This window comes from Astatotilapia calliptera, chromosome 15 (genome assembly GCF_964374335.1).
Source record: "Astatotilapia calliptera chromosome 15, fAstCal68.1, whole genome shotgun sequence".
Taxonomy (NCBI): Eukaryota; Metazoa; Chordata; class Actinopteri; order Cichliformes; family Cichlidae; genus Astatotilapia; species Astatotilapia calliptera.
Window position 1 is genome coordinate 15,343,742 of NC_137436.1, and position 21,122 is coordinate 15,364,863.

A 21,122-nucleotide genomic window follows, 5' to 3' on the forward strand; every position below is an offset into this window, starting at 1 on the left:
CCGAGACTTCCGCTGTGGACTTCAAAAATAAAAGCCAGATGAACGGAGTATCACAGTGGGATGCTTGTTGTGTTCTGAATGAGTACATTAATGAGATTTGATACTTCTATGTAAGTCAGACTTAGATCCCATACTTAGATTATCACACTTTACTGTGATTGTGCTCTGAACCACGCTCACCTTTGAACTCCCCCGCTGTTTTGATACCAAATACACATCAATAAGGTTTCATGAGTGCACCTTGCACAGTTCCGAGTGATTGTTTTGACGCAGACAGACTCAGACTGATAAGCTCAACTATCTCACCTAATGAATAGGCTAACAGGTTTATTTATAAAAAAAATCATAAATAAACACAAATGGGCTTTGTGTTGATCTTGTAAATGCACACCGGATGAAGGTTACTTTATATGGCGTCTTTCAAACAAAAATAATAGAACTTCCTTCCTTTCTATGCTTCAGATAACACCCGCGGTCAAACTTTATTTTGATATCTACTGCACACATGTGAAGTTTGATAAGTGCATGTTGCACACATGCTATTGTGGTGATGTAATTAGTCCATGTAGAGACAAGCATACCTTCCAAAGTATTTGGAGCCTCTGTGGTAAATCGTATTGCACAGGGTGTCACCAGGATTACAAGTTGTGAAGATGTGAGGCCTGCATATGCTCCAAAAGGGCTTAAAGGAACATGTCATTGTGTTAGCAAGTTTTAGTTCTGTGGTCAGATTTTGCATACTTAATTGGTTTTATTGACAGTTGAGTAATTGTTTTGTTAAAGCAGTTCATTTAATGCTGTTTATGAAAGTGTGCATGGGCTCATGCATCATTCAGAGGCAGTAATAATCACACAACTCAAGCGGGGAATAATCACATAAACAAGTTGTTTGGTTTTTTGATTCTATTGTTTCATTTTTCGTTATTGTATGTGATGTTGCTGCTTTCAGTATCCCTGCAGCTGTGGTACACAGTGAAGACTAAGGTTCTCAGAACAACTGAGACTTAAACATCAAAAATTGGAAATGCAAACCAACACAGTTCATTTATTTGATTATATATTTACTGTTTTTTTATTAGCACACTAGACAAGGTTGATTTCATAGTGTGTGTGTGTGTGTGTGGGGGGGGGGGGGGTATTGTTATTAAGCATTTTGTATATTTCTTATTTTGCGCGTTTGTTGGCCTCATTGAATGTTGATATAATAATAATAATGGATTGGATTTATATAGCGCTTTTCAAGGCACCCAAAGCGCTTTACAATGCCACTATTCATTCACTCTCACATTCACACACTGGTGGAGGCAAGCTACGGTTGTAGCCACAGCTGCCCTGGGGCAGACTGACAGAAGTGAGGCTGCCATATCGCGCAACAGGGGTGTTTCCAGGAATCGTTAATGGGGTGGAACAGGATAGAAGAATAACAGGGCAGGTTGGGTGGAAGAGGGGAGGCTGGAAATCAGAATATTTGATCAGAAGTAAATACAATTTGAGGCTGGTGTAGCTCTATGCCCTAATATAAATGATGTTATATGACAGACTCTTTGTGTAAGCGAATATCATGTTTCATATTTCTTAGCCTAAAGATGTATTCATGTTAGCCACAAAGTGAAATTTGCACTGGATGGTGTGAATAGACACTAATCTGCATTAAAGGTATTTCAACTTTGCAAAAACCCATGAGCGGGGATTCTCCTGACACTGCCGACAGTCAGAAATGAATGATGAGCTTACTGAAGTCATTTGAGGGAAGCTGGAGTTTAATAGTTCAACTTTACTCTTAGATAAAGACCGATGGGGGAAAAGGAGAGGGTGTGGGAAAAGCTACTGATTGTACTCCTCCTTATCCCCTTGACTTTTGGGGTTTTTCCACTGTGACTGTGCAGCGAGGCATCAAAGTGCACTTAATGGAAAATGAAGATTATACAGAATCGTCCTTCTTCAGAATCATTATCATTTTTAAAAATAATAGTTATTAGTCGTTTCCTTATTTTTTATTAATGTGTTTATCACTTTGATCTCCAAATCCCTCCCAAATTACTGAACTTCTTCCACAATCTCATTCTTTCAGCCACTACCCAGACCTCGTGATTGTAGATATCATGATTACATTAGACAACAGGTCTTATCTATGTTTAGCACTGCAAGATTAACAAGCAGTCATTTCTTTTGAGGGGGGGGGGGGGGGGGGGGGGCAGATGTCACCCTATGCCCCCCTCTGGACATGCCCCTGAAAATAAATTCCAGTAAGAGTTAGTCAGAAGCCTGCGAACTGTTACCATGTCATCCTAATAGAGCACTTTGCTCTCAGACTGCAGGTTTAATTGTGGTTCCAAGGATATTTAAAAGTAGAATGAGAGGCAGAGCCATCGGGTTTCAGGCTACACTTCTGTGGAACCAGCTCCCAGTTTGGATTCAGGAGACAGGCACTCTTTTGGATCAGGTGACCCTGAATCCCCCCTTAGTTATGCTGCAATAGTCCTAGGCTGCTGGGGGCTTCCCATACACTAAGTATTTCTTCTTCACTCATCTTTTTCACTCATTATGTACTCACACTCCATTTTGCATTTAATCATTAGTTACTACTAATCTCTGACGCTCTTCCATAGTATTTAGTCTTTTGTCCCGTCTTCCTCCGCTCGCTCTCAGAAGATGGTTGCAGATGACTGTTCCTCCATGAGCCTGGTTTCTTTCTTTTAAAGGGGAGTTTTTTTTTAATTCCCAATGTCATCAAGTGCTTGCCCAGGGAGGTTGTTTTAATTTTGGGGTTTACCCTGTATTATTGCAGGGTCTTTACCTTACTCTACACCACTTGAGGAGACTGCTGTTGTGATTTGTGGCTATATTATTAATAAATGAACTTAACAAAAAAAAATGAGAAGACACGAAATGGAAAGTCATCAATGGATATATATATATATATATATATATATATATATATATATATATATATATATATATATATATATATATATATATATATATATATATACAAAGCCTTAGATAGTGTGCTTTTATTTTGATAATCACAAAGTAATTCCGCTCTCACACCCGACTCTCCGGCGTTTCTGCGCGCGCGTGTTCGCGAGGGAACATACTGTGTGTGTGCGTTCGATCACGCCACTGGGGATTCCCCCGCGTGACAAAAACAGCTTTGCCTTTCACATGTCAGCTCTTCCCCTTCTCGCCTTTCATTGCTCATATGCTCTCCGCCTGGAGCTCACGCATTTACCGGATATTTAGTCGACGGGTAGTCGTTAGTGTCTCGTTTCACTCGTTTTAAACCCGATACACCATGTTTTCGAAACTTTTTAAAACGCGTTAAATCGGTAAAAAGTGAACGCCTCTTCCTACACAGAGGGCACAGTGTTGTCGGTTAATGGCATGATACGCAGCGGCTCGTTCCTCTGGTTTCACGAAGACGGTGCGGCGGTTATCACAGGTGTCACCGGGCTGTCCGGTCACATCACCGAGCACCGAGCGGCTACAGCGCCCGCAGGAAGCCTTTAAATCCTCGGGGAAGGCGGGAGGGGGAAACCCAGCGAGGCCACCATCATCATCACCACAGCAGCACTACCATGGCGAGCCATGACTGTACTAAAGAACACTTGCCGGAGGATAACCGCACAGACTCAGGCATTGATTCGTACCGCTCCATAGTGAAGTCGGAGGAGCCCCGGGGGCCGAGCAATGACCTCAGCGGGCCGAGGGACAAGTTCTCCGGCGGGGAGGAATGGCTGGACTCAGCCTACGGTTCCTCGTCTCTCACGGTAGAGAGCCTGTCGGATATAGTGGAGGGCTGCACGATTTCCAGCAGCAACCAGCAAGTACAGAGCTCTGAACTCTCTGAGCAGGAGCAGGAGGAGAACTTGCTTACAACTATTACAGAGGATGGAGACACGTAGGTTTTTAATTGTTATTCATTTAATTTCCATCAAAAATAAAAAATTCTTGCTCATCTTGCTAGAATATTTGCTGAAAGGAATGCTGCTGCACACTGGTGGGTGAATACAAACCTTTTTGCATTTTAACTGTTTCTCTCTTAGAGGTTTCACCAGCTTTTTTGGCACCCGTGATTTTTATCCTTAGTTGATATGGTTGGCAATATCCTACAGTTAGTTTGCAAAGCTCTTTATGATTATCATTTCCATTATCTAGTGATTTGTACATTAATGCCACCACATTAGTTTTAATTGGATCACTGCCTGATATGTAGTGATGGGGATTTATTAGACAATGTACGATTCAAAATGATTTAAAACAAGAAAAAAAGTATATATTTTTTTATAATTGGTGACCTGTAATTAGAAATCTTTTTGTGTATTTGTTCTAAATATTGCACAGAATAATTTAAAGGTTACCAGAATAGTTGCTGGTTTAATTTTGAGCAGGGTAGTAGCTTCTCACTTTTTTTTTTCTTCTTCTTCTTTTTTTTTTTTTTTTTTTTAAGTCTGCTGTAAGCTGATGAACTTAAAATCGTCATGAATGGCATTTCTACTGCAGCTGGAGTCTGTAAATCACATTAAATTTCAGGCACAGTTTTTCCCATGGCGATACAGGTTTTAAAGGGGATTTCATAAGAGTGTGATACTGCAGACTTTTATAATGAACTTTGTCCTTGTCGCATATGTGACCGGTCTCCATTGAGTTGTCGACTCTCAGTCAGAAAACAGAAGTGAAACAGATAGGTCTGGACTTCCCCCATGCAGCACAGACAAAGCACATGCTGTGAGGTAGCTGTGTGGCCCGCTTTTCATCCAAGAAACTTGTTGATCAGGACAGGACAGTGTGTACGCATGTTTTCATCCCTCACAGGCTTCTTTCTTTCCCCCTTGCTTTTTTTTTTTTTTTTTTTTTTTTTTTTTTACTTTCTTCCCCCTTCCTTCTTCCAGACAGCTAAAAAATCATTTGCAACTGAGCGGCTTTTCGCTGCTCTTCATTTCTCAATTTGAGTCAGTGAAACTTTTGCACACAATCTAAACACCTCAACCTCCACACACACACACACAATCTTATCAGCCCATGCAGACCTTCTTGTTTCTTATGTGACCCACTCATCTAGAGTTGCAGCGTCATCAACCAGCAGACCGATTTAATGAATCCTGCAGCCACGACCAGCCGGTGTGATCCTGATGTAGTCACATCACACTGCACAAGTGTTGTTGTGTCTCTGACCTCTTTTCATTTCCGCTTGCTGATTGTTGGGGCCACATGGTTTCATTCTCACACCCTAACTATAGATACCTGGTGGAGGGGGAAAAAAACACCTGAAACACACCACAGTGCATTGCTTCGACTGACAGAATCATGCAAACACTAATTTTCCCCTGTGGGATTTTTTTTTAAAGTTCTTATTCATTCAAGTCTTACTCAAACCAGGAAGTCCCTTTCACACAAAGACATTTGCTGACAGGTTTATGTCAGTGCAGCTCCATCAGTCTGCAGACGTAGCTGACATTTAAGCATCACAAAAATGTAATGTGGCTTCTCGTGCAGTATCCTCTCATCTTAACCATTACTGGGGTACTCGAGCGATGGATTAACACTCACAAGCAGCTTTGTATTTTTACATTTATTTTCATTTTCTCTACAGTTTTTGGGAATTTTACATTCCTAGAAATGCACAAGGAATCATGCACTTTGTCACCTGCAGCCTTCCTAATTTACTCACAGTGAGAAATGCCCCACATCTGTTTCCTCATTGCTTCTTCTCAAACAGCCCAAAGATATTTAATTCAGTGGGGGAAAAAAAGCCAACTTATATGCTTAATCGGTGTTGATAATAGTAAAGTAGTAATACGTTTTATGTATTTATGGCAGTAACTACAAGAAATGCTTTTTTCCCCTTGTTTTGTGCCAAAAATAAGCATAAAATATTGTCACCTTTTTAAAATAAACCTTATGCAGGTACTTTATCTTTTTTTTTCTTTGTTTCTCAGTGTTAGTAGCTGCAAACAAAATGTTCAGTTGCATGATTAATCCTTATAGATTTCAATAACTGATCACTTTAAAAAAGCAGCTGTATTATCGCTACCGCTGCACATTAGTTTTTGAAACGCTGATATTTTAAATTTGTGACTAAATAAAACTGAATTCTTTTTTCCCCCCTTTGGTGTGGGTCTTTTGAAATAAAGTAACCCCATTTACCATTTAACAAATCGATAAATGCCACGTTGTTTACTACTTTGTATAATTAGACATGTGGCACTGTAAGTGTTCAAAGCTGAGTGTACAGCGAGACGTCGTGGGAACTTTTGATCCCACTCTGTCTGCGTCTGAAGCAGCCCGCGGCGTCCAGCTTTGGGTTAAATGACATTTACTCTGAAAGCAGAACGTCTCGCTGCTAAACTAACAGAGAAGTAACTGCTGCGGCGAATCGTGCAGCAGTAAAACATCAACGCTTCAAGCCCGTAAGATAAAACCTGATGTCCGCAGAATTTGGACTCAGCAGTGAGTTTAAAGAACTTGAAGCCTCAAACTTTGATTTTAATCTGTTAAGATCCCTTTTCCAGATGGGGCCCTCGCTATGTTGCTGTTGAGTCTAAATTAAGCACTAATGCTCAGTTCCATTTCCTGCTTTGCGCACACATTTGTTTGCTACAACTTCCCACTGTGTTTTTTTTGGGTGGCGTGCTTTTTGTTTTGTTTTGTCTTTTGCTGTAAGCGTTTAAACTGAAGCCTGTGCGATTATATCTGCTCACAGATGTTTGATTTTTTTTTTTTTTTTTTTTTTTTTTTTAAAACCACCAGCACCTTGCTGTGCTGTCTAGAATTTTTTTGTATTGCTCAATACCCCAACGACTCAGTCTTGCCATTCAGCCCACTAAGTGTTACATTTCGAGGTAGTCTCTTGAAATGAATACCGAGGAAAATTGTTAGGCAACATTTGTTGAAATTCACAGCACTGCTTTTTTTTTTTTTGAGGGGGGGTAAGTTGCTCAATTTGAGATAAAGTAGGGCTGCAGATTTTTCCAGACGTAACGGTTAATGTTCATCTTCTCTTTTTCTTTCTCACTCCCGTAGAATCCTGCACTTAGCAATTATCCACGAAATATCACCACTTGCTAAGGAGTTGATACAGATATTCCCAACAGAAGTCCTGGACATCCAAAATAATTTATATCAGGTAGGTACAACAGGTCCTACAAGTTGCTTCTGCTGGAATTTTTTAATCCACAAATACTTCCTCATCTGCACCTTGATTGTGGAAGCGGTGGCTTTATTTATATCTCTGTACTTCCAGAGAACTCTTGTTCCTCTTTATTTGCAGTCCGTCCTCACTCGGGACGTCACTGTGGGTGGTTCCAGTGTTAACTCATAAGGGACTTTGAATGGAAACTCCCCTCCTCTACTTCATGTAGAAATAGAACCACAGGGAGCTGTGGAGTGTATCCTTGTGTGGATGTGGGTGGAGGAGTTGTTCCAGTCCTTCAAGAAGTCCGACCAGAGACTTAACTTGAACTTGCAGAACTGTCAAAAGGAAACATATGAAGTTGAGACTCAGCACTTCACGTAGTGACTCAGTTAGCTCTGTGCTGGGCTCTTTTGGTTTCCTAATTTCCTCTTAGTAGTCATTCTAAGATTTCACATTTGGACACATTACCAAGAAGAAATTTGTTTGCAACCCAGGGGGTTTAAAATAAAAATGCATCTTCATTTCTGAAGGAAAAGGAAAACAAATGGATTAGGGATTTTTGCCATATTTTAACACGTGGTCCTGTGAGTACAGTCTCGCAGCAAAATTCTGATAACAAAAAAAATTGCAAAACACATAAAAAAAAAAAAAAGGGAGGGAGAGACAGCACTATCATACTCTACACCTACAGCAGTCTCAGTAAACCACAGTGCAGAGTAACCGCATCACTTGTTGTGGATTAAAGATAAAACTCAATTTCTCGGAAAGGGTTTTCCTCACTTGTACCTGAATGCAGCAGGTACAGGCCTGCGCTCTGGGTATTTTCAAAGGGAACTATTAGACTTTTACCTATTTCCTCTCATATTTATACCACTTCAGTAATGGGTGCTCACATTAAACATGGCAAAAGTTTGGTATAATGAGGTCGGTAATCTCAATGAGCCGAAATTTTAGTGAAGCTTTGGATTACTCTAACGCTCAGAATCATCATTCATGCTAAGCTACTCTACTAGAGTCCAAAAATAATAATGAGGAGTTAGAAATGAGGATAAGAGCATTCTTGGAAATACAGGGAAGCTGCAGCTGTGAAGGAGAAGTGACAGGGTATAAGGACAACAGCTGAAGAAATATATAAGACCACCATCAACCTGTTATTGTCAGTATGTTTGATGAATCAATGGACAGCTAGTATTTTTTTTGTGTGTCTTTGCTTAATATCAACTCAACATTTTAGTAGATTATTTAACATCTCAACTTAAATATGAACTTCTGACGTGTTTTTGTTTATATTGACCAGAGACACACAGGTAAAGTTTTTGTTTTGTTCCTCAGAGCCCTTTGCACCTCGCCACCTACCTAAACCTGAGAGAGGTGGTGCAGTGTCTGATGGAGAAACAGGTCAGCATAGAGCTGCAGGACCAGGACGGGAACACGGCGCTCCACGTGGCCTGCCAGCATGGGCAGTTAGAGTGTGCAACCGAGATGACCAAAGACGTTTCTCCCAGCAAGTTGGCTCCGGTCCTCGAGACCCAGAACTGGAGAGGTGAGGGGAAAACAGTCATGGCTGCTACTAAATCTGTTTATGCGAGTTTATATGCATTAAAGTCAAAAGTTGTTTTTGTTTTACATTTTAATGTCGCAGAAATATTTAACTAGCTTGTCTTTCCCTGATGTCCTCCTAAAAGATACATGAGGATTTTCTTGGACAGTAGCAGAAGAAATAACGCCCACATTTAGCATTGATGTAGAACATGTTTTGTGTTGTATCGATACAGTGTTGGTCTGTATTCTGCTTGAAGTTTGTAAAAACTGTTTGACCTAAAAGTGAGCTCCACATTGCAGATTTCAGACAACATTTGTAATTTCAGGTCTTGGCTGTCTTCACTTGGCTGCACTGAACAGGCAACATGAAATTATGAAGCTCCTGATCAAAAAGGGCGCAGATCTGAATATACAGGTTAGTCTGTGGATTCCCCCCCCCCCCCCCAAGTCAATGCACCATATGAGCTGTATTTGTGTAATTAAGTTTTGCATAAAGGCAGAATTCACACTAAACAGAAAGCCTTTTTTGCACTCGTGTAATTCAGCCTGAAATGATCACAAACAGTGCAGCTCCACTTGCAGACTTCAACTCATAACAAGGAAAAGGTTGAAGGACCGGATGAAGAGTTTGTTTTTGTGGAAGCAAAGCTGCAGTCTTTATTTATTTTTTTCCCCTAAGAGGGCTTTCCGTACTTGTTTAATCCAGTCATATGTCTGCATTTATAATCACATACGTCCTGTTTAAACTGTGTTTACCACATCGGGACCTTATGTTGCGTTCCTATCATAAATCAGCTGCACCTGTGCAATGCTGATAGTGATATGAGCTGAGCTCGGGGCTTCCTGCAGGATTCAGTGAGACATAATTAGATTTGAGATATGATTAGGTCAGACTAGCCGGCCGCTCTTAACTTTCTATTGATGGTAGGGAACGTGGCAGTCCCGAAACCACCCCAGACATTCCTCTTAGTTTAAATCAGTGGCCTAACATATCAGTCTGCCTCACGTCCGATGTATTGAATTATTCATTATTCTAATTAGAATGTACTTTGACCTTTTTACTAGCTGATTTCAAGAATGTGGAATTGCAAAAATAAAACTGTGAAACTGTTTAAATTTCATAATGAATTTCTGCCCTTTTTGTGGAATTTCTCATCGCTTTTCTTCGTCCGCTCCCCTCGTAGGAAGGAACCAGCGGCAAAACGCCTCTTCACCTCGCTGTGGAGCTGCATGACATCACATCTGTGAAGCTGCTGCTCGGCAGCCGAGCCAACGTGGACGCTGCAATGTTTAATGGCTGCACACCCCTGCATCTTGCGGTGGGGAGACAGGACGCCACCATCGCCACTATCCTCTGTCAGAATGGCGCCGACAAAATGCTGCGAAACATGGAGGACGAGACGGCGTTGGATTTGGCTGACGGCAATGATGATGTAAGCAAATATTAAGGGTTGAAATGCACTGTTGTACATAGTTTAAATAATAAGACTTAAATCCTGTTTTAAAAAAAACCCCACAAAACAAAACCAGCAATATGTATGTTTTGCAGACTTTCAGTGGTAACTGTGCACTAACTCAACGCACAAACCTAATCTGTCAAGCCTCTTCCTACTGCCTGACTGAACTCATTCTTCGTTTACTCTTTAAGTGGTTTAACATCACTAACCTACCAGTTCAGAATAACCTACCAAAGCATACAAGCAGGGGACCTGGTACTCTTTTAAAAAGCAGAGTAGTCACAGCAGAAGTGGATTTGGTTCATTTGTTTTCATTTATTTTACTCCAGTTTGTATGAAGCTCACAGACAAACACTATTCATGGTTTCAATTTTGACCTCTTGTGCTCTAAATGCTCTGCTTAGTTCTGGGTTTCCTAGAAAGACATTTAGATAAGGGATAAGTCATCTGTACGGCAGCGCTTGTATAAATGCTGTTCTCTGGTATTTTTTCTAATCATTATTTAAGGATCAGTAAAGTTTGACCTGCTTCTTGTTCTTGTCTTTCAGATTCTGGCTCTATTTCCTTTTGATGACATCCAGATCTCTGGAAGGTCGTTGGTTGGCGTGAAGTTTTGAGCTGAGTCACGGGCTGAACAACAGTCCTCTAATTGTCTGGAGCCTCACTGCAGCTCATATAAATAAAAATTTTAAAAACCTATATTTTGAGCTAACATTGTTGATTAGTATACATATGCTTAGACAAGTATGTGCACAGTATAAATCTCACTTCGCTCTGATTAAACAGAGTAGTACCGCTTAATTGAAAGATTTTACAAGCTTGGTTATTTTGCTTCTTTCTGCATGCCTCTGGAGATGGTTGTACTCAGCTGTAAAACCCCACCTCACTGTGAGTACCAGACTGTCTCTAAACCTGTTCAGTGCCCACAAAAAAAATCTACCTCTTTATCATTTTGACCTGGTTTCAGTGGCTACAAATAGAGTATGCAAAATGCATAGTTTCGGTTTCTCAAACTTTATCAGTGACTTTGCATTGAAATTGAAGTAAGTTTTCATTTTTTAAATTTTGTTTTTAACTCTGAAAATGTAGTGCATAAAAGAGATTTTTGGAAGAATGCAATCAGAGGTGTGAACAGATATTTAAAAAAATGTAAATCCTGCAAAAAACAAACTATTCTCATCTCTGCTTTTGCTAAAAAAAAAAGTGACAAGTGGTTAAAAATGTAATGTATATAACAGGAAATGCAGCTTGATCTTTTTGATTTGTAGTTTTTGTTTTTTGCTTGGAATAGTGAAACTATTTATCTCAACCTAGCTTTCATCAGCAGAAACTGTTCTTTGTGTAATTACACTGGCCTGTCTAGTTAAGAGTTCATTTATTTTGTAATAAAAAGACAGGAAATTCATGAATGTTGTCTTTTTTAATTGCAAAAACAGTCATGGTAAAGTACGTGTTTAATTTTGAAGGTTTTACATATCAGCACTTAATAAAAAAAATAATCAGATCTTAAAATTAGCTGAATACAGCTTCAGATAAACTACAAAATGTGGCACGGTTTCATTATTTATGTGTGGAAAAACTAAGTACAGTCTGACGTCTTTAGGAACTAAATAGATAAACAGCAGCCAATCAAGTAGCACGGGCAAGTGTAAGCACCTCTATGAAAATAGAAGCTTTGGTAATTTGCTGCTCTGAAACCTTAGGGTGTGTGTTAACATGATGACAGAGGAGGACAAATCTGGGAAGGATTATACAGCCATTTCTTCACAACTGTGCAGACCAGCTGTCAAGCACAGTGGTGGAGGAGTCATGATTTGAGTTTGTTTTGCACTCACTGAGTCACTTGTAAAATCCTCTGTTTACCAAAGTATTCTAGAGCCGAACATGACACCATCTTTTCAGCGTTTAGAGCTTATTCAGGACAATGATCTCAAGCGCAGCAGCAAATCTACAACAGAAAAGAATCAAGGGAGTGCAATGGCTGAGTCAAAGTCCAGACCTGAACCTGCCAAATGCCTAGGCGGGGCCTAAACGAATCCCCACAGACCTCCTGAGGCAACGTTGTAAAAAGGGAGAGGCAAAATTCCTCCGTAACGATGTGAGCGGGTGATAGTGAAATAGAAACAAAAATGCTTCTACAAGTTATGGAATCATGGGGAATACCGAATTTCTCACATGCTGCCAGTATGCCACGTGTTGCTGTTTACCTAATTTAAAACCTGATTAAAAACTGGATTTTTTTTAATCTCCTCATATGTAAAACCGTAGAATTGAAAGAGGGTGTCCTATCTTACTCAAGCATGCATCTCTATCTAATGTGTGCACGTGCACAAGCCTGACACGGTTTACCAACGGTCTTACATGTGCAATTCCAAGTTGTTGAAAGCCTCAAAAGAAGGTGTTTCAAATACGCACAGAGACAGGTGATGCAGATATATTTTAGCTTCCACTTAAATGAAAGTAAAGATGAGATGATTAAATGTTATGTTGTACAGGAATGCTCCTAACAGCAAAAAAATCAGCTGATTGGAAACATGGTTTATTTTTGTTTTCCTGTAAGTGGCTTCTTCCTTGTGGGTCTTACAGTACAATGACCGGTGGAACTGTGGAAATTCCAGTTGGTTGGATTTCTATTATAAACACATTACCCACCGCAGAACAGGTTCACTTCATGTTCATACAGGTATATTGACCTGACTAACTACCTGGCAATTACAAAATTACTTTCCTTTGACCAGGTAAACATGACAGCAGAAGCAGTAGCTGCAGATTTGTCTTTATCTATTTCCTGGTCAAATTAGCTGTATGGTTGCAAAGCACAACTCAAGTTTTATATTGAATATAACAGTTAATTTTATGGGATTTTCTCATCTTTCATTATCACATGTGCACAAACAAAACTTATGGCAACAGCTACCAAACCGACAAACCTCTGTGGTCAGTAGCTAGAACAGAGTTATGAAACTATACCAGTCTACTTCTCCATTCAAGTGTAATCTGGAAAACTGATACTGTTGTGTTATGTACAGTAAAGACCATGCTAGTGCTGCAAAAGGTTTTAAAAATGGTGTGTTCAAGTCATGTATTCCGCTCTGTGCGATCCTTCTCAATCAACATCTATGATGATAGTATGCGTAATACACTCAGCAGGTCAATTATCTCATCAGGTCTGACTAATACTCCTGGAAATAACATTTCTTTCTAATGGAATGCCGGAATTTCCATTCTTGCAGACATCCACCTATGTGGACATAGCCTACGTGGGATATTATTCAGATAAATATATCAGCTGCTATTATGTGATATCTTGAAATACGGTTTCACTGTAATATCTTGGTTTAGTTAATGATTAGCTGCTGTATTGAATTTGTTTTTATGACGGAATGTCTCTCTTCACTTTTGCAGTCAGAAGGAAACAAAGACGAGACAAACATTGGAGGAATTACTACTGAGGTGTAGTGGAACGAGGGCACACATTCCCCTGCGTGAAAATAAAAGGAATTCCTTACTGGTGACCTGTTTTAGAAGTGAGTCAGGGGTACGGCAGGCACTGTGGCGTCGTTGAAGAAGCAGCTCAGATGTGTTTATCAGCAACAATGACAGCAGCCTATTTCGATGCTCACTCACTGGCATGAAGGAAGTGCTTTACTGTGCACGTGTTTATGAAGTAGGATTCATTTGAAATGCCTCATGCATAAGGCTTTCCAGCACAGCTTAACCTTCTTCAGAGATGCATAGAGTGGATGTCTTGGTTGTCTGGGCCTTGTTTACTGTCTTTTATACTGGAACTCTTCAAAAACTATATATATCTTTACATTTTAATCATTTTTTCTTATATATACATATAAAAACGGTATGTCACGTCTTATATGCGATGCTTCATGTTTCCAAGAAACGGCAGAAATGAGTCATTACATGTAAAGAAGAGAAGATCTGTTTGCTGCTTTTGCATTTATTTGTATTTACTTACATATCAATAAAAATAAGGAATGTCATCCAGACAGTCATCTCTATGAGCAGGGGGGGAAAAGCCAAATTAAGAAACACAACAACAGCTTAAAAGTTTAGACTATGAAGATTTTCAGACACTGAGCAGTGGGAAGCACTGGCATCAAAGTAAAGACCTGTATCTTTACATTTTAATCTTTTTTCCCCCTGTTTGTTTGTTTGATTCATTTTCAAAGATCTGAATCTTTGAATTGTTAATTTTCTTATGTTATGCATTTACATTTACACCACAAATATGATATGTTTTGGTCCAAATTTAGGTATTTCTTTAACTAGAGCAGATAATTATTTCAGGCTCATGTGCCATCTTATAGATATGGTATATTTATACTTTAAAATGTGACAAATAGTATGTATGTCAAGCTTTAAAATGAATAACACGGAGTATAGAGTAGAATACTTCCAAACTATAGCTTCCACCATCTGGTGTAAAATCTTGGCCCAAAGAAGATTTCAATATTAGATTGGTTGAGAAACTTGTGCTACTGTTGGCCAAAGAGGAGAGGGGGAAAGAAAGGCAAGAGTGTGGAAGTGAGTTTAATTACTTCTGGAGTTAACCATCCAAAGCAAAGGACAATGCACAAGAGAAGTGCAGGAGAGAGTGCAAGCAAGGTGGAGTGAGTGTAAATGAGTGTCAGGGCTGAGGATTGGCTCAGGATAAGTGTCAGCAGCAATAGTATGAAAGTTTACAAGACGATGATGTAGACAGCAGCACTGATAAAAAGAAGGCTGAGCTGGAAGTGGCAGAGCTGAAGATGGGCGTAACCAGGATGGACAGGATTAGAAATGAGTAGATCAGACTGACAGCTTAGGTTGGGCCTTTTGGAGACAAAGAGAGGCGAGGCTCAGGTGGTTTGGACATGTGCGCAGGAGAGATGGTGGATATACTGGACAAAAGATCACCATGGTGAAAATTCATGGCATTCCAATCACAATAGTTGATCACAGGGCTATGGTGGGCCCACTCAGTGCCCTGCTGTCTGTGCACGTCATAGCCCAACAGCTCTGCAGTTCCTCCTCCACACCGACAGGGGTCAGGGCCGCCGGGAGGGCGCCGTTATCTCTCGCCAGCATCCTGTGGTGATGCTGCTGAGTAAAGAGGAGGTGGCCTTTCCTGCTAAAGTGAACACATCGGCTATTGAGGAAAAGTCGAAGACCTCTGATCTAAAAGCGACTAGCCTGAAAGAAAACAGCATCTCATTATTTAGTCATTTTTCACCTGGCGGACCCACGGGGCTTCATGGTGTGTCACAGCGGGGACGCTTGAGTCTGTCGGCGTGTGTGCTACGCCGGGTGTCGGCCACGGAGTGCAGGGAAAATGCCTTCTTTCTCACGGAGGTAATATTTTTCAGACAGAAGTGTAGCTAACTGGGAAAATGTGTCACGCTGAAGATGAGTTTGAGGTATGGGCTCATTCAGCTCACGGTGAACCTTTCTGTGATGCAGCCTTACGGGGGCAGATTTTTGAAGCTGTAAGCAGCCTACGGAACTGGTATTAGCTTACACTAATTTAGCAACTAACGGTCCGACCTAAACACCCTTTCGTTTGCCAGCCTTTACCATAAATGGGTTAATTTAGTTTTATAGCGAGCGAGAGAGCGAGAGTCCGCTTTTTCTGTACAGTCTACGGCCGTTTGATAGTGGGCGTGTCTGTCTGCAGGCAAATATGTTGAAATATGTTTCATATCTAAGTCAGTTTACTGCAACTAGCCCAAGAGTTATGTGTGCATTCATTAAAGGTTTAATAAATGGTTCCAACACCTATGGAAAAATACCTAATACTGGTACAAGTATTGGTGTTTTTCCACTCTACACTTTCTACATCTACCCCACCAGCCTTTTTTTTTTTTTTTTTTTTTAGCAACTTGGGAGAAACAGTTCCGTTATTGTAATGAAGACCTGTTGCTCCAGTTTTAGTGGTACATATATGTGCACACGTCAATCTAAACAAGTGCTCATTTTCTCTGTTTGTGTGTCTATGGCGTAGCAGCATGTAGGATGGCTTGTCTGGTGCAGTGCATTCCTTCATGTAATAAGCTTCTTGTTCAGGGCCCAGGTCTCCCTGCAGTAGGCTATTGGCTGACCAGGGCGCTGCAGAGTCCCAACACAAAGAGGCTCTGTGTTAGCCGGGCTCACAGGCCCCCACAGGAGGAGGCCCTGCCTCACTCCAAATGGGATACATCTCAGTGCTGTTGTCGGCAAGGAACACACCTTTTCACAGGAAGCCTGAGTTTCACCACAGGTGTCCTTTAGTCATTAGTAACACTTAAGCTGTTTGTGGGAATGGGTGATGAAGAACATCTGATGTCTTCACGGCTCAGTTAGCAAGTTGGTTGTTTTAACTGATTCCATCAGCTCATTTCATCATCCAGTGCTCTCATGCTGTAGCCACAACCAGACTACACTATGCTTGATGCTTTATTATTATGTTATTAGCTTGGAAAAAAGTTTTAAGGTGGGATTTATGGCTCTGGAGGAGGTTTTCTGAAAAAACTGCCCTATTTTTAAAAAAAAAAAAATGTTTTAACATGCTACAAACGGCATTTAAAAGATAGCAAGTTAAGTTTATAACTATTTTCAAGAGAAAGCTGCTTTTTTACAGGATGCTACAGAGTTAAATGCACAGAGAGTGGTAAGTTGCCCCATAGTTTTGGTGCTCAGGTCTGGAAGGAAGGCAGAATCCCCCTTAGTTTCAGAGAAAGGGAGATATTTGAGGACTTGATAACCCAGTTTGGAGAATAAGGGTGTAGTGGTTCCGTCATATAGGTGGATCTGTAAATAGACAGATCCACCTACAGACAGACAGATCAGGGAAAGATAATTAATTAAAGATATTGTGAAGATGCATAATGTGATGGTGTTTTCTTCTGCAGTATTCGTCAGTTTAATCAAACCTTCACCCAAACTGTGATTGGGGACAAGGTCACATATGTCATTTTACGGGCATGTTTTCATTTTTGCTAAGAATCGCTACTCCGTGTAGAGGATTGATTAGATTTTAATGAAAGTGCGTGAAAATTGAATAACCATTGCAATGCTCACAAATTAGCTTTAATTTTAGATGCTTAAATGAGCAGACATAAACAACATTTGTGTATTGTTCATTTAATATTTATCATCAGCCTTGTTAAAATAGAAAGTAATGTAAGCTGTCTTGTTTATGTGTATAAGCTGTAATCACCAGCAGACTCTCATTGATATTGTTTCTGTTATGTAGCCTGATTGGTAGTTTTGTGTCACCCTGTAGGATTTGGCCTGCACTCGTGTTGCTCCTGTTCCCTTCCGCTGTGACTGCAGAAGAGCCTTCGCTGCTGGATGGCTGGCACGATGTCTGGCTCTTCCGCTTTCTCGTCAACATGCTGGGATACTCAACCATTATCATCCCTGGCTACCTCCTCATTAGCTATTTCAAGCGCACCAATTATGCAGAAACAGGTTCGGGTTTTGAGAGAATTTTACTGTCTTATTTTTAAATGCACGAAAGCTGCTGATCTAAAACTCCTTGGGCTTTTGTCTTTCTCACGTTTATTTAGGGAGTGGGTTTTGCTTTCCTCTCATAAAGACCTGCGTGTTTGGAAACGAGGCCAAGACCAGCTTGTTGGATGACACGTCTGCAGCAAGCAGGAATGAGGCTGATTCGGGTTCAACACTCAAACAGGCGTTAAAGTTAATCTTTTGCGCTGCCGGACTTCAGGTATCCTCCCCCAAAACCTTCAGTCATTAATTGCATATGCTAATGCTACCACATTATGTCCTATTTCTGAGGACCCAATGTTTGGAGGTTGAAGTATGCCACTGTTTGTCGATACTGTATTTAGAGCAACATCCAGCACAGTGCAGTACAGCAATAAAGGTACTGATCCATGCAGACAAATTAGTTATTTACAAGATTTGTTCAAGGAGTGAAGGTTGTATAATTCTTTTTTTTTTTTAAGGCGGCATGATGGTAATGTCGTCACAGACCAGTCGTACTGGATACTTTGTTCTCTGCCTTCATTGATAACAGAGCTCACTACAGGCAGACCTCAGATTAAAGCAGATCGCAAACACGCCACACCTGCTCGACCATAAATTTCACTTGTGTTGAATTAGACTGGCGACCGGGGATGGCTGCTTAGGGTGTGCCCGCCTCTCACCCAGTGATAGCTCAGATAGGCTCTCCTCTTTGTTTAAAAACAGAGTGACCGTAAGCCCACTCCAGTGTTGTCTGAGTGACTTTAAAACAACACTGGAGTGGCTTTGGGATAACTCTTGAGCGGCACAGTTGAACCCCCTTCTCAAACAGAAACATACATCGCTGGTGAGATCTCAAATTTCTGACACTCATCTTCCATTGTGATAGCGCTTTAGATACTCTGCAGTCAAGAATGGCAAAACATTTCCAAAAACGAGGTGTACAAAACTTCAAAGCTTCAGCTAAGTACTCAGTAAAGGGCCTGAATACTTCCGCTTTCCTTTCAATATACAGGCAGTGAGTTTATAATAGGGGAAATGATGGATTTAATTCAGCCGTTGACAGTAACACGGTTAAATGTAAAAAGAGTAAAGGGTTTGAGTAGTAGTAGTGTGATTCCTGCTTTTAATACTACAGTGGCAGAAACTGGGGTCAGAATTCACACCACCTGAAATAACTCTTTTAACGCTCTTATTTGATAAAGTGATTTAACTCAGTGTTAAGAATAAACTTCTTTTCTTATCTTAGGTTTCATATTTGACATGGGGAGTCCTCCAGGAGAGGGTGATGACTCGTTCTTACGGAGCCGCAACTACAAATCAGGAGGGAGAGAAATTTAAGGACTCGCAGTTCTTGGTCTTCATGAACCGTATCCTTGCTCTGACTGTGTCAGGCATCTGGTGCGTCATGTTCAAGCAGCCTCGCCATGGAGCACCCATGTACAAGTACTCCTTCGCCTCGCTCTCCAACATCCTGAGCAGTTGGTGCCAGTACGAGGCCCTCAAGTTCATCAGTTTCCCCACTCAAGTCCTGGCCAAGGCCTCCAAAGTCATTCCTGTCATGCTCATGGGCAAGATCGTGTCCCATAAAAGCTACGAATACTGGGAGTACTTCACTGCTGTGCTGATCTCGGTTGGCGTCAGCATGTTTTTGCTCTCAAGCACAACCGACAAACATCCATCCACCGTCACCACTTTCAGCGGGGTCATCATCCTCATCGGCTACATCGTCTTCGACAGCTTTACCTCCAACTGGCAGGACAACCTGTTCAAGTACAAAATGTCATCAGTGCAGATGATGTTTGGAGTCAACCTGTTCTCCTGCCTCTTCACCGTCGGGTCGCTGCTGGAGCAGGGTGCCTTCTTTGAGTCGTTGGGTTTCATGACCCGCCACTCCGAGTTTGCCTTTCATGCCGTGCTGCTGTCCGTGTGCTCGGCATGCGGTCAGCTCTTCATCTTTTACACTATCAGCCAGTTTGGTGCTGCCGTCTTCACCATCATTATGACCTTACGGCAAGCTTTCGCCATTCTTCTCTCGTGTTTCCTTTACGGTCACACTGTTACCTTAGTAGGTGGCTTTGGTGTCGTTGTAGTGTTCCTGGCACTTTTCCTACGGGTGTATGCACGTAGCCGTATGAAGTCAGGTCGGCGGGGAGCGCAGCCGCTTGCACAGAAGGTGTAGCGCTCCAAACTGGGAACTAAGACCACGTTTTCTGTGGTGCTATTTGTCTATTTGTGTGCATCTTTCTTTCTTTTATTAATTTTTTTTTTACCGTTCAGTTCTTTTTAATTTTATTTTTATTAGCAATGGTACAGAAAGGGATTCTGCAGTTTTTACTCTTACACCAAGGTACCCCCAAGGGGTTCATGTGATTCGTTAGGTCAGAGAAGTTTTGAGTGCCTGCAAACTGCCTCTTCAGCTCTTTGTTATCTTTTTTTTTTCCTTAAACCTCCATACGTTGCCCATGCATCCAGTTTAGGGTTTCTATGACCATGGAAAATGTACGAGTTTAATAGCTAGGCATTATTTCCCAAGCGTTACTGATATTGTCCCTTATTTAATTTTATCCAGGCTAATGGCACCATTTGTTGGGTTATCCTTCAGTCGCAGCAGCCAGATGTTTATCTATCAACCTATTGTGTTGGAGAGCAGGGGTCTTTATGTGGCTTAAGATGGTGTCAAAACATGTTGCATACATTTTAGTTTAATTTAAAATATATTAACATGTCACATAGGCTAGCATCAGTTAGGGTTCAGGTAGACAAAATTCTGGGTCATAATGAAAGAATCAGATGCTGCTGTGGGTTGTTTTAGAATTTTTTCTCCACACTATGTTTTACTTAATGTTTTGAACTTTGGGCAAAAAAAAATGTGTGTGTATATATATATATATATATATATATATATATATATATATATATATATATATATATATATATATGATCTTAAATCAGTTTTTTCAAGCCAACTTGTCAGTTGTGTACTTTTGTAAAAGGACTGCTTTGATGTGAATGTTTGGGGAACACTGAATGGATGATTCTGATGCCTCATTGCTGTCACAAATGATGTGAAGATACTGTAGACCCAGGGGTCAGTTTGCAGAATGGAGTGCATACAAGGGAAATGCAATGTAACTGGTACCTTGTTTTTATCATTCTACTATTTCCTCTGGTAACTGGATTAATATTAAAATAACTTAATACTATCAAGTGTTTTGCAGTGATGTTTACATTGTTTTTATTTAACCAGAGGAGACTGAAAAGAAGGTAGTAACATCTGGAGAAATTGAACCAGCCATGTCGCCAAAGAGTCATTGGACGTCACCTATCATTTTTCCTGTTTGGCCTCAGCCCGACATTCAATGGCATTGACCACAATCTTAGAACCTGGTATTTACAGGGAGTTCATTGCAATGGTTTGAATCATTTTTATCTAATACACTCCATTTTTTGTGTAAATGAGCAATTTCTTTGAAGCTATCATTTTTTATCAAATTGGGTAAAACCGGCACGGTGGTTAGCACTGT

At 40.7% G+C, this 21,122-nt stretch overlaps 2 protein-coding genes across 3 annotated transcripts; both read left to right on the top strand.

The window, feature by feature from the left end:
• Positions 1 to 3,133: 3,133 nt before the first annotated feature.
• On the top strand, positions 3,134 to 11,539 carry nfkbie (nuclear factor of kappa light polypeptide gene enhancer in B-cells inhibitor, epsilon). The gene is made up of 6 exons (XM_026194203.2): positions 3,134 to 3,901; positions 7,024 to 7,126; positions 8,468 to 8,678; positions 9,004 to 9,092; positions 9,862 to 10,110; positions 10,683 to 11,539. Exons 1-6 carry the CDS (start codon positions 3,579 to 3,581, stop codon positions 10,749 to 10,751), a joined length of 1,044 nt encoding a protein of 347 aa, XP_026049988.1. The 5' UTR covers positions 3,134 to 3,578; the 3' UTR covers positions 10,752 to 11,539.
• Positions 11,540 to 13,557: 2,018 nt separating this feature from the next.
• Positions 13,558 to 20,801, top strand: slc35b2 (solute carrier family 35 member B2). 2 transcript variants are annotated; one of them, XM_080289451.1, is made up of 4 exons: positions 13,558 to 13,661; positions 17,390 to 17,577; positions 17,676 to 17,836; positions 18,845 to 20,801. In XM_080289451.1, the coding sequence occupies exons 2-4, from the start codon at positions 17,499 to 17,501 to the stop codon at positions 19,775 to 19,777; spliced, it is 1,173 nt and encodes a 390-aa protein (XP_080145577.1). In that variant the 5' UTR covers positions 13,558 to 13,661; positions 17,390 to 17,498; the 3' UTR covers positions 19,778 to 20,801. The 2 variants fall into 2 exon arrangements, with proteins under 2 accessions (XP_080145577.1, XP_025999047.1); XM_026143262.2 differs by lacking the exon at positions 13,558 to 13,661 and adding an exon at positions 15,238 to 15,480.
• Positions 20,802 to 21,122: the final 321 nt, after the last annotated feature.

Coding starts and splice junctions, on each gene's coding strand:
- nfkbie (XM_026194203.2), top strand. CDS start 3,579: ATGGCGAGCCATGACTGTACTAAAGAACACTTGCCGGAGGATAACCGC. Junction 7,127..8,467: donor TCCAAAATAATTTATATCAG/GTAGGTACAACA, acceptor TTTGTTCCTCAG/AGCCCTTTGCACCTCGCCAC. Junction 9,093..9,861: donor GCGCAGATCTGAATATACAG/GTTAGTCTGTGG, acceptor CTCCCCTCGTAG/GAAGGAACCAGCGGCAAAAC.
- slc35b2 (XM_026143262.2), top strand. CDS start 15,461: ATGCCTTCTTTCTCACGGAG. Junction 17,578..17,675: donor CACCAATTATGCAGAAACAG/GTTCGGGTTTTG, acceptor ACGTTTATTTAG/GGAGTGGGTTTTGCTTTCCT. Junction 17,837..18,844: donor TTTGCGCTGCCGGACTTCAG/GTATCCTCCCCC, acceptor TTCTTATCTTAG/GTTTCATATTTGACATGGGG.